The sequence below is a fragment of the Dunckerocampus dactyliophorus genome, chromosome 2 (genome assembly GCF_027744805.1).
Source record: "Dunckerocampus dactyliophorus isolate RoL2022-P2 chromosome 2, RoL_Ddac_1.1, whole genome shotgun sequence".
Lineage (NCBI taxonomy): Eukaryota > Metazoa > Chordata > Actinopteri > Syngnathiformes > Syngnathidae > Dunckerocampus > Dunckerocampus dactyliophorus.
Window position 1 is genome coordinate 2,289,090 of NC_072820.1, and position 13,983 is coordinate 2,303,072.

Here is a 13,983-nt window from a genome sequence, read left to right on the forward strand (position 1 = left end):
TGAAATCAATGCGCCCAGGATCAAAGCTCTGGTAATGCGTAAAATGACCAAAATATGGCAAAATACTGTATCGCATGTTAGATTAGATTAGATTAGATTAGATAAAATTGTACTTTATTAATCCCACAGCGGGGAAATTCGCTTGTTACAGCAGCAAGCAAGATACACAAGTAAGGAATACAGTAATAAGATCAGATAAAAAATAGGTATAAAAGATATAAAAAGTCCTTATTACACAAGAAATAAAAATATAATTCTGTAAAGTGACCCAGTTATAAACAGTACTGTAATGTAAACATTAAGCGAGATAAAAATAATACAATGTAAGTAACCAATACTGTAAGTACAGTTATCATGAATGTGTATATAAAACCTTTTTGGAGGTTTTTTAATAGTGGGCTTTCTAGGCAGAATAAGAGTGTCCCATTACGTGCATTAATGAGCTGCCTCTTTTTAGCTGTTTGTATATCTATTCAACGCACAGTAAAGAGAAGATGGGCAAAATCCCCCAAAAAGTGCACTTTTGCTTTTAATGTTGAATTTGGCGTAATTTGTTGTTGTGGTGGTGGTGTTATTGTCGATTGTTGATGACTTTTGGCTGCATCAAATCAAATCTTTGCTGGTTGTGTCTTTTTATTTCCTTGTAATTGAGTTGATGCAATGTTCTATCAGTTCCTTGATGTCCTTGATGACAACAAGTCCTTTGTCTTTGTCTGGCCCTTCATTGAACTTGTAGATTTGACAGCTGGCGCTCAGAGTGCCTTGGTTTTCCTCCTGCTTCCTTTCTTGACTATGTCAGCGTTGAGTTTTGTCGCAGTTCGTTCGTTTCAGCTTGCTTGCTTTTTTTTGTTGAACTTTATGATGATCTGTCATGTTGGAATGCTGCATGACATCCACATGCACCCCTTTTGACTGCAGAAAGTTGGTCACCTTCCCTGTTCCCTATAATGTGAAGCCCAGTCACAATCACATTGTTCACACACGTGGACTGTTCCAAATAATCAATCTGACACATAATTTGTGATATAATGTGATCATTTTCATCATTTTGCTTTCTCTTCCAGCCCAACCCCTTTTCTTTCCAAACCAACCATTTTGTTTATGAGTTGATGCAGTATCTCCTTCACTTTCCTAATGGGAATTATGTTAAATACTTAGTCATTGTGCTGTATAATTCTTATTTTATCTTTCCGTCTCTCTTCCACGCCCTTTTCCTCTGCATTTGCTGCGACAGAAGCCCTTTTTCGGCCCGTTTTGTTGGCGGTGAATGACTTTGAAGTTGATGTTGACGACTGTTAGCTTGTCTCGCTTGCAATTGTCGGCAAGTTGGGTTTTTTTGACGAGTTAGTTGCTCCCGCCAGATTGTATTCACGCTAGTGGTGCCAGCAAACAGATCTGTAATCATGGTCGAGACCTGTGCCAAGTATAGAGAACATACAAACCCTCTATTTTTAAAATCGCAGATATTAAAATTTGCAGATTTAGTACACTTTCAAATCGCTAGAATAATGTTTAAAGTTAATAACAACTCGTTACCCAAAAACCTCATACAGTATTTCTCAATCAGAGAGGAGAAATATGGTCTTAGAGGAAAATTAAACTTAAAACATTTATATGTGAGAACTACGCTGAAAACCCACAGAATTTCCGTGTGTGGAATTAAATTATGGAACGGATTGAGTAAAGAACTAAAACAATGTACAGAGATGAGCAAATTCAAAAAACAATACAAGCAGTTGATGTTTACTAAATACAAGGCAAAAGAGTCTTGATTGTTCTGTCAGGTTTGTTATGTTTTTGTTTTTTTTGTTTATAAAAAAAGTTTATTATTATTATTATTATTATTATTATTATTATTAATGTATATGTATGTGTATGTATATATATATATATATTTAATTTTTTTTTTTGTTTTTCTGGGAGGGCTGTCATACCGTTATCTATTATGTATTATCCTGACTATCACAGAAAACATGACATGGAATGCAGGAAGTGAACTACATGTACTGTACTAGATGTAGATTGGAAGGGGGGTAGGATTAAATAAGCTTTGCTTCTTCCTACTCCTTTTGGACATGTGGAACTGTCAAAGAATGATTCATGAGATGTATTCCATTGTAACCTTCATGTTCAAATAAACTAAACCAAACCAAACCAAACCAAAAGTAGTCCGCAACTTTTGAATCAGTGCGTCCGCCGTCAAAGGAAGTGATGACCAAAAAAAAACCCATTAAATAGACAACAACTGTCCTTCGGACTACTTTGTCTTGTCGATTTATAATCAAGTGTGCCTGTCAGACTCTACAGGAGAGAGCGAAGAGGAGGAGGAGGAAGAGGAGGAGGACAGTGAGAAGGATGAGGAGAGCGAGGAAGAGGAGGATGACTGTGCAGATGAAGGGATGGAGCTCTTGCTCAAGGAGGGAGATCACAGCCCGTCGTCATCTAGCTCGCGACCGAAGAAGGAGATCAGCCACATCGCAGCGACGGCAGAGAGCCTGCAGCCTAAAGGCTACACGTTGGCCACCACCAAGGTAATTTAGTCATGAGTGAAAGTAGAAGGTGAACTTTAATTGATTTTGCTTATGTGTTCAAGGTCAAGACCCCCATCCCCTTCCTGCTTCACGGCACATTGCGTGAGTACCAACACATTGGACTGGACTGGTTGGTCACCATGTTTGAGAAGAAGCTGAATGGGATCCTGGCTGACGAGATGGGTCTGGGAAAGACCATACAGACCATTGCGCTCCTGGCTCACCTCGCCTGTGAAAAAGGTAGCGAAGATTATGGGAACGATTTTTTTTATTATTATTACAGTAATCCCTAGCCACTTCCAGTTACTACTGCTTTGTAATATGGCATATTTAAGCAAATGTTACTTATTTTTTGCCGAAATGAAACATAAAAATGTGACTAAATGAACTAGAATACAAATAACAATTTTAGGACCAGTAGAAAAATGGGAAAAACGTACATTTTGCACTGTTGGATTTTATGCAAAAAAAAAAAAAAAAAAGAAATAATTGGAGTGAGATGGGATATTTTTTGAGTAAGCAATTTATTGCAAGCAAGCATTAAAAATAAAATGGGCTAATCAAAAGTTTGAGAGCACAGCCTCAAGCCAAAATCTTGGAAAAAATGTGGATTGAAACACCCCCCCCCCAAAAAAAAAAAAAAAAATTCACCGGCTTTGAGTCCAATAACCATCAGATAACATCTGTGAGAGAAGGCTTTTAAGAACACAATACGTCTTCAAAGGCCCCCTCTGCTTCAACTTCACAAAATTGCCCGTTTGCACGAGGACAAAACATTGAATATTGAAAGGTGGAAGAAAGTTTTATTCTCCGATGAGGAAAAACTGTAACCTTGACGGTCTTGATGACTTCCAACACTACTGGCATGACAAGGAGTTCCCATCTGGGTTGTTCTCCACACGGCACAGCGCAGGGGGCGCCATCATGATCCTTCGATGGAACACTAGAGCTTTGGATTGTGTGGGGGCGTCAAATGGCATCCCTCATGACGGAAGGCCCTCGTCTGTGTGGTAATGACTGGCTTTTTCAAAAGGACAATGCTGCACTTTGCACAGGACTTCTTCCAGAGGAATAAGCTCACTCTTTTGGACCACCCTGCGTGTTCCTCTGATCTAAATCCAATGGAGAACATTTGGGGATGGATAGCAAGGGAAGTTGACCAAAATGGACATCAGTTCCAGACAATGGATGCCCTCCGTGAAGCCATCTTCACCACCTGGAGCAACATTCCCACTAGCCTCCTGGAAACACTGGCATCAAGCATGCCCAAACCCATTTTTCCGCTGATTAACAAGAATGGCGCAGCAACTCTTTACTGACTCCTTTTTTTCAACATTTAATTTTATTTTATTTAAAAGTACACTTCACTCGCTAAAGATACTGCAACAAAGATCAATTAGGATAATCCATAATGCCGTGTATAGAGAACATACAAATCCTCTATTTATAAAATCATAATTATTCCAATTTGATGATCTAGTCGATTTTTCAAACAGCTAAATTGTGCATAAAGCAAACGGTAATCTGCTACCTATAAATGTCATACAATTCTTCTCAAGAGAGGACAAATATGACCTCAGGGAAAAAGTAAACTTAAAACATTTATACGCGAGAACAACGCTAAAAACCTTCAGCATCTCAGTATGTGGAATCAAATTATGGAAAGGATGGAGCGAAGAGCTCAAACACCGTGTACATACAATGCTACGTCTAAACACTACTATACTCACTACTAACTCTTACTTCTTCTCACTCATTACTCTTTATTCCGTTGAGTACATTGCCCGTACTCACCCATTATCCAACCATGTCCTGCTCCATTTTATTTGTCAATGCTGTGTCTAATCACTACCACACTTATTACTTATTCTTCCTTTTTATGAGTCCATTGTCATCAAGCTATGTTTCATTATGTTTATTTCATATTTGTTATTAGGATTGTCTAATCAAGTAGTTACGGCGACAGACTAAATTTGAAACTTCACTACCGGTACTATTTTTTTTCCTACTTTTTATTACATTATCTCAATTTTCAAGGTATTCAACTAGAAGGGAGTGTATTTGGAATGCAGGAAGTGAACAAATGTATTGTAATTGTTGTAAAACGGATGGGGAGTAGGATTAAATATGTAAGCTTTGCTTCTTCGTACTCTTATTGGAAATTGTAATATGTGTTGTATTCCAATGTAACTTGTATGCATGTTCAAATAAATTAAACCATTACCATTTTAGTTTTTTTTTTTTTAAATCTATGGTCTTAAGCCTTTGATCAGCTGAACAGCAGCATATTTCACTTTAATGCTTGTTTGCAATAAATTGCTTACTCGAGTTATTTTTTTGGTCTCACTCCCATTTCTTCGTTTTGCATTTTTAAGGTCTACTTAGAATCTCCCTAAAGGTATAGTTTGGATTTTTGACATGAAGTTGTGTGACATCCCCATCAGCGTTGTAGTCCAATAACATTGGACAAAGCGCATTTCCCCCGTACATGGTCTCCTAAGTCCAGTTCTGGTCAGATTTCCGTGATGAAGAACGTAGTTCCACTTAGTTGCTGGGGACAATTGAGTAAAGAGTTTGACTTCTCAAAACAATATGTGTCCAAAAGATTAATACATTTGCACCACAAAAATGCCTTCTCAAATCAATCAGATCTCACAAAACGCTTGTTCTTTCTCCCGCCGTATCCCTGCGCACTGTCGCCTGTGCATTCATGAGTATGTGATGAGGACGCTCGCATCTGACCAGATCTAGACTTAGGAGACCAAGTGGGGGGTAAGTCGCAGTTATTGGACTACAATGCTGATGGGGACGTCGTACAACTACATGTCAAAAAATCGGAACTATCCCTTTTAAGATCCAACAGTGCAAAATCTAAATTCATGCCATTTTTTAACTGGTCTTCAAATTTTAATTAGGAGCGTGTATGGCTTTGAGGAGACTCATTCAAAGACGCTGTGATATGTAGTATTTTACAGTGGTTACTAGTTGTCAGTAATGTTGGGTGAGACACACAAGCACCAGACTTGATTGCCGGAGCAACAGGCACAGTAATCCCTAACACTACTGGGCTACTGTTGCGGCCGTAACCCACGCCAAGCTAAAACTCAACTCTGAACCCCCGACGTCACTTTCTGGCTGCCACCAACTCAGCTCCCCTAGCACCGCAACACATTTACAGCAAAACACGAGCACAAGTCTAATGTCTACTATCGCTGGTAATGCAAATGTAAAGGCAATGGTAATGGTTTAATTTATTTGAACATGCATACAAGTTGCTTCGGAATACATGACATAATACAATTAACAGTTCCACGTGTCCATAAGGAGTAGCAACAAGCAAAGCTTATTTAATCCTGCCCCCCATTTGTTTCACATCAATTGCAACACATTTGTTCACTTTCTGTATTACAAATGTACTCTTTGGTATGTATAGGGGTGTTATTTCATGTTTTAGAAAAGCATATTTAGAAGATCGTGCACAGGTTTTCTATGCTTTAACTATGATTCACTTATCATGGCCAGGTCTAGAACCAATTCACTGGGATAAACGATGGATTACTGTATTATGTTTTTTTTTTTTATATTGGTTGTCTGATGGCGGACATGTTGCGTGCAGGTAACTGGGGGCCTCACCTCATCATCGTGCCCACCAGTGTGATGTTGAACTGGGAGATGGAGCTGAAGCGCTGGTGTCCTGGCTTCAAAATCCTCACCTACTTTGGCAGTCAAAAGGAGCGGAAGCTGAAAAGACAGGCAAGATGTCTCACACTAGCCTTATTAGATTACCCGACGTATCCTGAAGACAAGCCTATAAGTATTATATGACATTTCTCCTCAGGGTTGGACCAAGCCCAACGCTTTCCACGTTTGCATCACCTCGTACAAGTTGGTACTGCAGGATCACCAGGCCTTCCGTCGCAAGTCTTGGCGCTACTTGATCCTTGATGAGGCACAAAACATCAAGAACTTTAAGTCGCAACGCTGGCAGAGTCTGCTCAACTTCAACAGGTCTGTAGAAGTGTATGATGATGATGATGGTGATGCAATGAATAACTTGATAAGTTTTGTATTTTGCCTTTTGGTTGCAGTCACAGACGTCTGCTGCTGACAGGAACTCCTCTGCAGAACAGCCTGATGGAGCTGTGGTCTCTGATGCACTTCCTGATGCCGCACGTCTTCCAGTCCCACCGCGAGTTCAAGGAGTGGTTCTCCAACCCACTGACAGGGATGATCGAGGGAAGCCAGGAGTACAATGAGGGCCTGGTGAAGAGGCTGCACAAGGTGCTCAGGCCCTTCCTGCTCAGGAGGATCAAGGCCGACGTGGAGAAGCAGATGCCCAAGAAGTACGAGCACGTGGTGCGCTGTCGCCTCTCCAAGAGGCAACGCTTTCTCTATGACGACTTCATGGCACAGGCCTCGTAAGTAAACTACACTGGGAGACTTTTTGGGTTCTCGGAGAAGTATCGAGAGAACTCATACATCTGCCTCCTCTGATGCTCAGGACCAAGGAGACCCTGGCCAGCGGTCACTTCATGTCCGTCATTAACATCCTCATGCAGCTTCGCAAGGTGTGCAACCACCCCAACCTGTTTGACCCTCGACCCATCCAGTCACCCTTCATCACCAAGCCCATTGTTTTCCGTACTGCCTCCCTGGTGCTGGATGCCATGGAGGTGCCTCCTCTGAAGGTTAGCCTCCCCAAAACAACCAAATTGTGCATTTACAGTAACATTTTTACTGCCATGTCGAACATGCCGTTTTCTCATTTTCCTCCATAGCGCTGCGACCTTTCTATATTTGACCTCATTGGTTTGGAGGGCCGCGTGACTCGGTACCAGGCGGACATCTTTGCTTCAAATCACAAAGTTGGTCGCCAGCTAATCCAGGAGATAGTCGAATCTCCCGCACCAGCGCCAAGACTCAAACAGATCCGCATGAAGGTCAACAGGTAAATGGTCAGAATCATAGAAGAGTGATGCTTTCCGCCCAGTCCTGCTGACTGATCCATCTTGTTTGATGTTTTAGGTTCTTCCACCCGCCTCCCAAAGGCGACAACCGTTCAGCCGTGCCAACAAACAAACCCACCTCTGTGCCGCCTGCAGCTCAGACGCACAAACCTCCGACCCCTGAGGCCTCTGCACCGCCTCTGTCTGCACCGCCGCCTGCCGCTGTTCCTGCGCCTGCACCCGCAGTTCAACAAGGCATGTGATGCACTTCAAGGGGCGAAGTCCGACCATTTGTCTCTCCACCTTCTTCTAATTTGCTTCTTGTTCCTCTTTCAGTCATATGTTCGGTGGCAACCACTCCCCCTCCTCGCTCCTCCCTGCCTCCTGGTGCCCAAACAGCGGTGAGATCCAGCGCTCCCAAGCCGGTACTTACTGTGCGTCCTCCCCCTGCTCCATGCACCGCCAGCATACCCGCTCACCCGAGCCCGAACACCAGCAGCATCATGCCTCAGAGGGTTCTGCTCAGTCCAGATATGCAAGCAAGACTGCCCTGTACGTGCTTTAGACCAATCCATGTTCCAACTTGTGTGCTGCATGTTCATTACACCATCTTCCATCACTCTTGTCTTTCCCAAGCTGGCGAGGTAGTGAGCATAGCGCAACTCGCCTCCCTGGCAGGAAGACCGGTGTCGTCGTGTCAGGGCAGCAAACCGGTCACCTTTCAACTGCAGGGCAATAAGTTGACCCTCTCTGGAGCGCCGATCCACCAAGTCCAAGCACCATCCCCTCGCCCCATTCAGGGTATGTTTTGTTTTTGGTTCTTCATTCCCACTTTACTTTTTATTGGACTAAAACAAAAAAATAACAGTAGATGGAAGCATCCCCTCTTTGTTTTTAATAATGATCAGACTTGATTGAATTCATCCTAAACACAGTAATCCCTCGTTACTTTGTGCTTTGAATTTTGCGGCTTCATTATTAGTAAATATGCATGTTGACGCAAACTTTACATACATTTTGCCTAAAACATTTTCAAGCATAAAAATGGCTATACAAAGTAAAATACAAATACAAGGCATTCAGAAGACTCATTGAAAGATGTTGCGATGATATGTAGTATTCCATACCGGTCACTAGGTGTCAGTACATGCACAATAACACGGGCTACAGTTTTGGCCGTGACCCATGCCAAGCTAAAACTCTACTCTGGACCCCCCGACGTCACTTCCTGTCTGCCCCCAATTCAGCTCTCCTAGCACTGGAACACATTTACAGCAACACACACACAAGCACGAGTCTTGTTTGTTTTAAATGTCTTATTTTCTCTTATGTCTACTCTATATGGGTAATAGGAGTGTAAAGGTGACTATGGGGTGTTATTTCATGACTAGAGGGCTCGTAAACAGGTTTTCTATGCTCTAGCTACAAAAATATATCTAAATTTATAAACAAGGATTCCTACATCGTTGAAATTCACTTATCACAGTCTGGTTCGGAACCAATTAACAGTTGAAATGATTTAAGTAAATGTTTTTTTTTTTTTTTAATTCTTGCTGATCTTGCTCCCTGCAGGCAACGTGATGCACCTCGTGTCCAGCGGGGGGCAGCATCACCTCATCAGCCAGTCCGCTCAGGTGAGCGTCCAGAGCCCCGCTAGTGTCAAGCCTGCGCCTGCGACCAACCCTGCACACCGCCTGCCCCTCAGTCCTTCCTCTCAAGGTGTCAGTGGCATCCTCATGTGACCTCCGTTGCACTTTGACAGCTACAAATATTTGAACCCCCTCTTCTTTCTCCTCAGTGCCCTCCTCGTCCGTGGTGAGCAGCCCCGGCGTGGTGAAGATCGTTGTGCGTCAGGCACCAGGCAAGGAGGGGGGGCCCGTGCCCACCCTAGCCGTGGCCCCGTCACCTCGTGTGACTTCCCCTCACCCCTACCCAAACACAGCCCCTATCCGAATTGCGGCAATGCAGCAAGTCGCACAGCGCACCCCCGGTCCTGCCACCGCCACCTACACTCTAGCTCCTCCCAGAACCTCCAGCACCACCCCAAACCAGTCCCAGCCCCTGCCTCCCATTCTGAAAATAGTCCAGCCTCCCCCACCCTGCACAGAGAAGCCAGGTGAGACAACTCGAGCTGTTTTTGTCTCTCAGCTACTCAGTGTGCATGCATGGTGAACGGAAGTGGGTCAGAACATCACTGTACATAATTCATTCTCATTTCCCTCCTCGCTCTCTCGTTCTTTTATTTGATTTTGTTGTACTCTTCATGCGTTGTGACGTCTTTACTCTGCTTGGTCCTCTAGCGGCGTCCTCTGCTCCAGCAGAGGCGACTTCGTCTTCTGCGTCCAAGCCAGCGGCCCATGACGGGACCAGCACCAACACCAACACCAGTGCAACCAACACTACCACTACCACAGCAGCACCCACCTCCAATACCAGTCAGACTCCAGTTGGTACAAAGGCCAAAGCCAGTGCTGCTGCAAAAGTTCACCCTCTCCCCAGGAAAGCACCTCGACCACCTCCTTGCTCTCCTTTCTACATTGTAAGCATAATGCTAAAACAGACTGTACGCATGTCCACACCAACACCATAGCCTTAGGTGTGTCATCTACCTCCTACCCTGGCTCCTAACTAGCTCCACTCTCTCCTACCCGTCAGCCATCGCTGGCACACGCCCTCAGGCAGCAGCGTAATGACAAACTGGACTTCATCTTTAGCGTCAACGAGCGCCGCTGTGCTGCAACGCCTGTGTACGGCAAGGAGGTTCTGGACTTCCTGACGTTTCTCCCAGGGGCTCGGCCCTCGCCAGCCTCCCTGTGCCCCGCTGAGGCCGAATGGGGTCGTTCGGGCCACAGCAGCTGTTTGCAGTCACAGCAAGGACACGAGTGCGACTTCTGGAGTCACAGTCACTATGTAGGACACGCCATCCACAGCATCGAGGAGAGGCTGGAGCTGCTTACTGATATCGTGGACCGGTAGGATCCTGATTCTTGATTGGTTGTCTTGTTAACAGGACACCATCCTGAGAACAAACTTTTTTTGTCATCAGGTTTACATTTGTGATTCCGCCAGTGGAGGCCGCTTGCATCACCATGCACTGCTGCCATCCTCCTCCCTCTCTGGGCCACAAGGAGGCGATGTTCTCCTCTGCGCTGTCAGAACAAGTCACTCCGCTCACTCGTAGCCTCCATCGCATCCAGTGCAACATGCGGACCCAGTTCCCCGACCTGAGGCTCATCCAGTATGATTGTGGTAAGGAAACGGGACCGGTGTGATGAATTTGTAGAAATGTTACCATGCAGTGGAATGTCTATCAGTAAGGTTGTTGTTCCTATGTCAATGAAGGTTTAATAGCTGGCAGCCAAGTCCAACTTGACAGTAAAAATTAGGAGTGTGACGATTCATCTGATTCATCTACTACATCGTTGTATCGATTTTTATATTCCTATGTTCCGACTACATCAATCTGTGTGTGGCAAGTTGCCATTCCGGACAACATACATTGATCTAAAATTGTTTAAAAGGTAATCAATCGATTGCATCGATACTAGGTAATACAGCATTGGATTTAAGCACAGCAGGCTTTATATGAATGATTGTTTTTTCGCACTTTTAATGATAAAGACGTTAAATCGATTTAGTCTGACTGTCTGTGATGTCATGCCCACGCGCCAACATGGCGGATGGCAGAGGACAAGCCGGTGAGCGAGAAACATTTATGCCACCATTGCGGTCCAGTGTGTGGAAACACTTTGGCTTTTGCAAGGAGGGAGATGTGCTAAACAAGTTGCTCAGTGTTTGTAGGATATGTAACGGTAAAATACCACAGCAAGACGACAAATCTCTCCAACCACCTACTAAGGTGCCACGGGATTTCACACAATGCAGACCGTCCGCACCTCCTGCAGCAGCAGCGTATGGTAATGTCAGCTCTGCAGAAGCCTCAGGCCTCGCCAGCATGTTTAGGCAGAGAGTAGGTCAAAACTCAGCTCGGGTGAAAGACATCACGGCAACAATTGGCAAGTTTATTCAAATAAATTGTGAATGCTTTTGCCATTAATTGTTGTTTACTTGTTTGTATCCTTAATTAATTTATACCTGATTCCATTTACAAAAAACGTGAATTTAGAAAACTTCACCAGCACTGTCCAGTATCCAGGTATTTATTTCACAGTCACACTGCTTGAATTTTTGGCTACAAAGTTACTGATTCGATTTAAAGTTACTGAATTGTTTCGCATCATGTCGTTCTAAATGAACCAATATCATCCTTAAATCGTGTCGGAAACCACCAATCATATACGAATCTAATCGTTATTAAAACGACTCTTTGCACTCTTTGCACTAACAATAATAATAAATTACCTGAGTGCCAAAACAGAATTTAAGCTTATTGCTTGACCTCATTGTGTTCCTGACTTTGCACATTGGTGGCGTGTTCCTGCAGGGAAGCTGCAGACGCTTCACTTGTTGTTGCGGAATCTGAAGACGGGGGGCCACAGGGTGCTGATCTTCACCCAGATGACTCGCATGCTGGACGTCCTGGAGCAGTTCCTCAATTACCACGGACACATCTACCTGCGGCTGGACGGCAGTACCCGAGTGGAGCAGAGACAGGTCGGTACTGGCACCGGTAGAGTAGTGCTTTCTGTTTTTGGACATGACATGCAATGTTGTCCTTCTCGCCAAGGCCCTCATGGAGCGCTTCAACGCCGATCGCCGGATCTTCTGCTTCATTCTGTCGACGCGCAGCGGAGGTGTGGGCGTGAACCTGACTGGTGCGGACACGGTCGTGTTCTACGACAGTGACTGGAACCCAACCATGGACGCTCAGGCCCAGGACCGGTGCCACCGCATCGGCCAGACTCGAGACGTCCACATCTACAGGTACATGAGTTACAAGTTAGCCCCACACTTGTCACCTCCTATAAATGCTGCTGCTGCTGATGATGCTGATGATTATATCGGTGTGCTCGCCTTCAGGCTGATCAGTGAGCGCACCGTGGAGGAGAACATTCTGAAGAAAGCCAACCAGAAGAGAATGCTGGGAGACATGGCCATTGAAGGAGGAAACTTCACCACTGCCTTCTTCAAACAGGTTGAGGGGTCATGTCCACGTCAAAATCTCGTCAAAAACCACGTCATTTTTACAAGTTGATGCTTTTGTTTCTCAGCAAACTATCCGTGAGCTGTTTGACGTCAACGATGGTGAGAAGAGGGAGGTAGCAGTGGAGGTGTCGGTGCCTCACGCTGAGGATGAGGAAGCTGGCAACAAACAGAGCACCACCATTCTGGAGCAGGTTAAATTTCACCGAGTGTGGCTCACTGAGCCCTGGTGGCAGGAAGACGTTCTGACCTTCAGGATAACACTCTTGCAGGCGCTCTGTCGTGCTGAGGATGAGGAGGACATCGTTGCTGCCTCTCAGGCCAAAGCTGAGCAGGTGGCAGAGCTGGCGGAGTTCAATGAGAACATTCCGCTGGACGACGGAGGGGAACAGGAAGACGTGGAGGAGCTCTCCAAGGCGGAGCAAGAAATAGCTGCTCTAGTGGAGCAGGTGAGTGTTAGATGACATTAGACGCCAGGTTGGCTTCTGCTGCCTTCCACTGACCGTAATATTCCCTTGCTTCCGCAGCTCACTCCCATTGAGCGCTATGCCATGAACTTCCTGGAAGCCTCCTTAGAAGATGTTTGCAAAGAAGAGTTGAAACAAGCTGAGGTAAGTCTGCAGAACCTATGTGCACTTCTGCTCTCATAAATGAATTAAAAACGTAATTTTGGTTTGTAAACGCTTGCTCGATGGAGAGCGAGTTACAGCGCGCTGCTCAATCGCTCGACTGTCAATCAATCATGAAGAATAAACATGGTGTTGTAACGTCTACTCGGACATTGCAAGGATGCCAATGAGGTGGTAGAGCAACAATCTCATAAAATAAACAAGGCTACTGTTGCCAAAACATCAGCAAACTCTCTGCATGCGCGCGCGCACACACACACACACACACACACACACACACACAGAGTCAGGAGTCATGTTACGTTCATGGCCTCACAGAGTATCAGACATCAGCAATCTCTTTAACTATACATAACGGCCATGTTGCTACAGTATTCTTGAGCATGTTAAAGGATCTGCTCCTATTAATAACTAAACAGTGTAGTGTTTTTTTAATTGTTAGTTTCATTTAATTGTTGTATTTAGTGTTTTTATTACAGAATCAGTTACTACTTAGGCCGTGGGTGTCCAAAGTGCGGCCCACGACTGCTTTATTATTGTATTTTTCTCTTTTATTTAAGAAGAAAACAAAAAAACAGCAAAAATTTGAAAAAGTCTGCAGTAACTTTACAAGAATAAAGCCAAAATTTTGAGATTCAAATATTCAAGAATTGTATTTTATTTGTATTTTCTTTAAGTGAGAAACAAAACAATTAGTAGTTTTTTGGAAAATTAGATTGTAGAAACAGTCATGTTACAAGAATAAATTCTGATTATTATGGGAATAAGTCATAA

General features: G+C 44.2%; 1 protein-coding gene across 3 annotated transcripts in view; it reads left to right on the forward strand.

Moving 5' to 3' along the window:
• Positions 1–13,983, forward strand: part of srcap (Snf2-related CREBBP activator protein) — a 31,179-nt gene that overhangs the window by 12,363 nt on the left and 4,833 nt on the right. For 2 of the 3 annotated variants that reach the window (XM_054768239.1, XM_054768240.1), the window contains 21 exons: positions 2,299–2,531; positions 2,594–2,771; positions 6,148–6,284; positions 6,370–6,539; positions 6,620–6,949; positions 7,033–7,219; positions 7,310–7,479; positions 7,557–7,732; positions 7,814–8,029; positions 8,114–8,278; positions 9,050–9,196; positions 9,276–9,593; positions 9,778–10,016; positions 10,133–10,449; positions 10,524–10,726; positions 11,922–12,091; positions 12,165–12,361; positions 12,458–12,572; positions 12,649–12,774; positions 12,853–13,029; positions 13,108–13,191. In XM_054768239.1, the coding sequence (XP_054624214.1) occupies positions 2,299–2,531; positions 2,594–2,771; positions 6,148–6,284; positions 6,370–6,539; positions 6,620–6,949; positions 7,033–7,219; positions 7,310–7,479; positions 7,557–7,732; positions 7,814–8,029; positions 8,114–8,278; positions 9,050–9,196; positions 9,276–9,593; positions 9,778–10,016; positions 10,133–10,449; positions 10,524–10,726; positions 11,922–12,091; positions 12,165–12,361; positions 12,458–12,572; positions 12,649–12,774; positions 12,853–13,029; positions 13,108–13,191 (4,055 nt within the window). The remainder of the gene's footprint in view (positions 1–2,298; positions 2,532–2,593; positions 2,772–6,147; positions 6,285–6,369; positions 6,540–6,619; positions 6,950–7,032; positions 7,220–7,309; positions 7,480–7,556; positions 7,733–7,813; positions 8,030–8,113; positions 8,279–9,049; positions 9,197–9,275; positions 9,594–9,777; positions 10,017–10,132; positions 10,450–10,523; positions 10,727–11,921; positions 12,092–12,164; positions 12,362–12,457; positions 12,573–12,648; positions 12,775–12,852; positions 13,030–13,107; positions 13,192–13,983) is intronic. The other variant, XM_054768241.1, reaches the window with a different exon arrangement.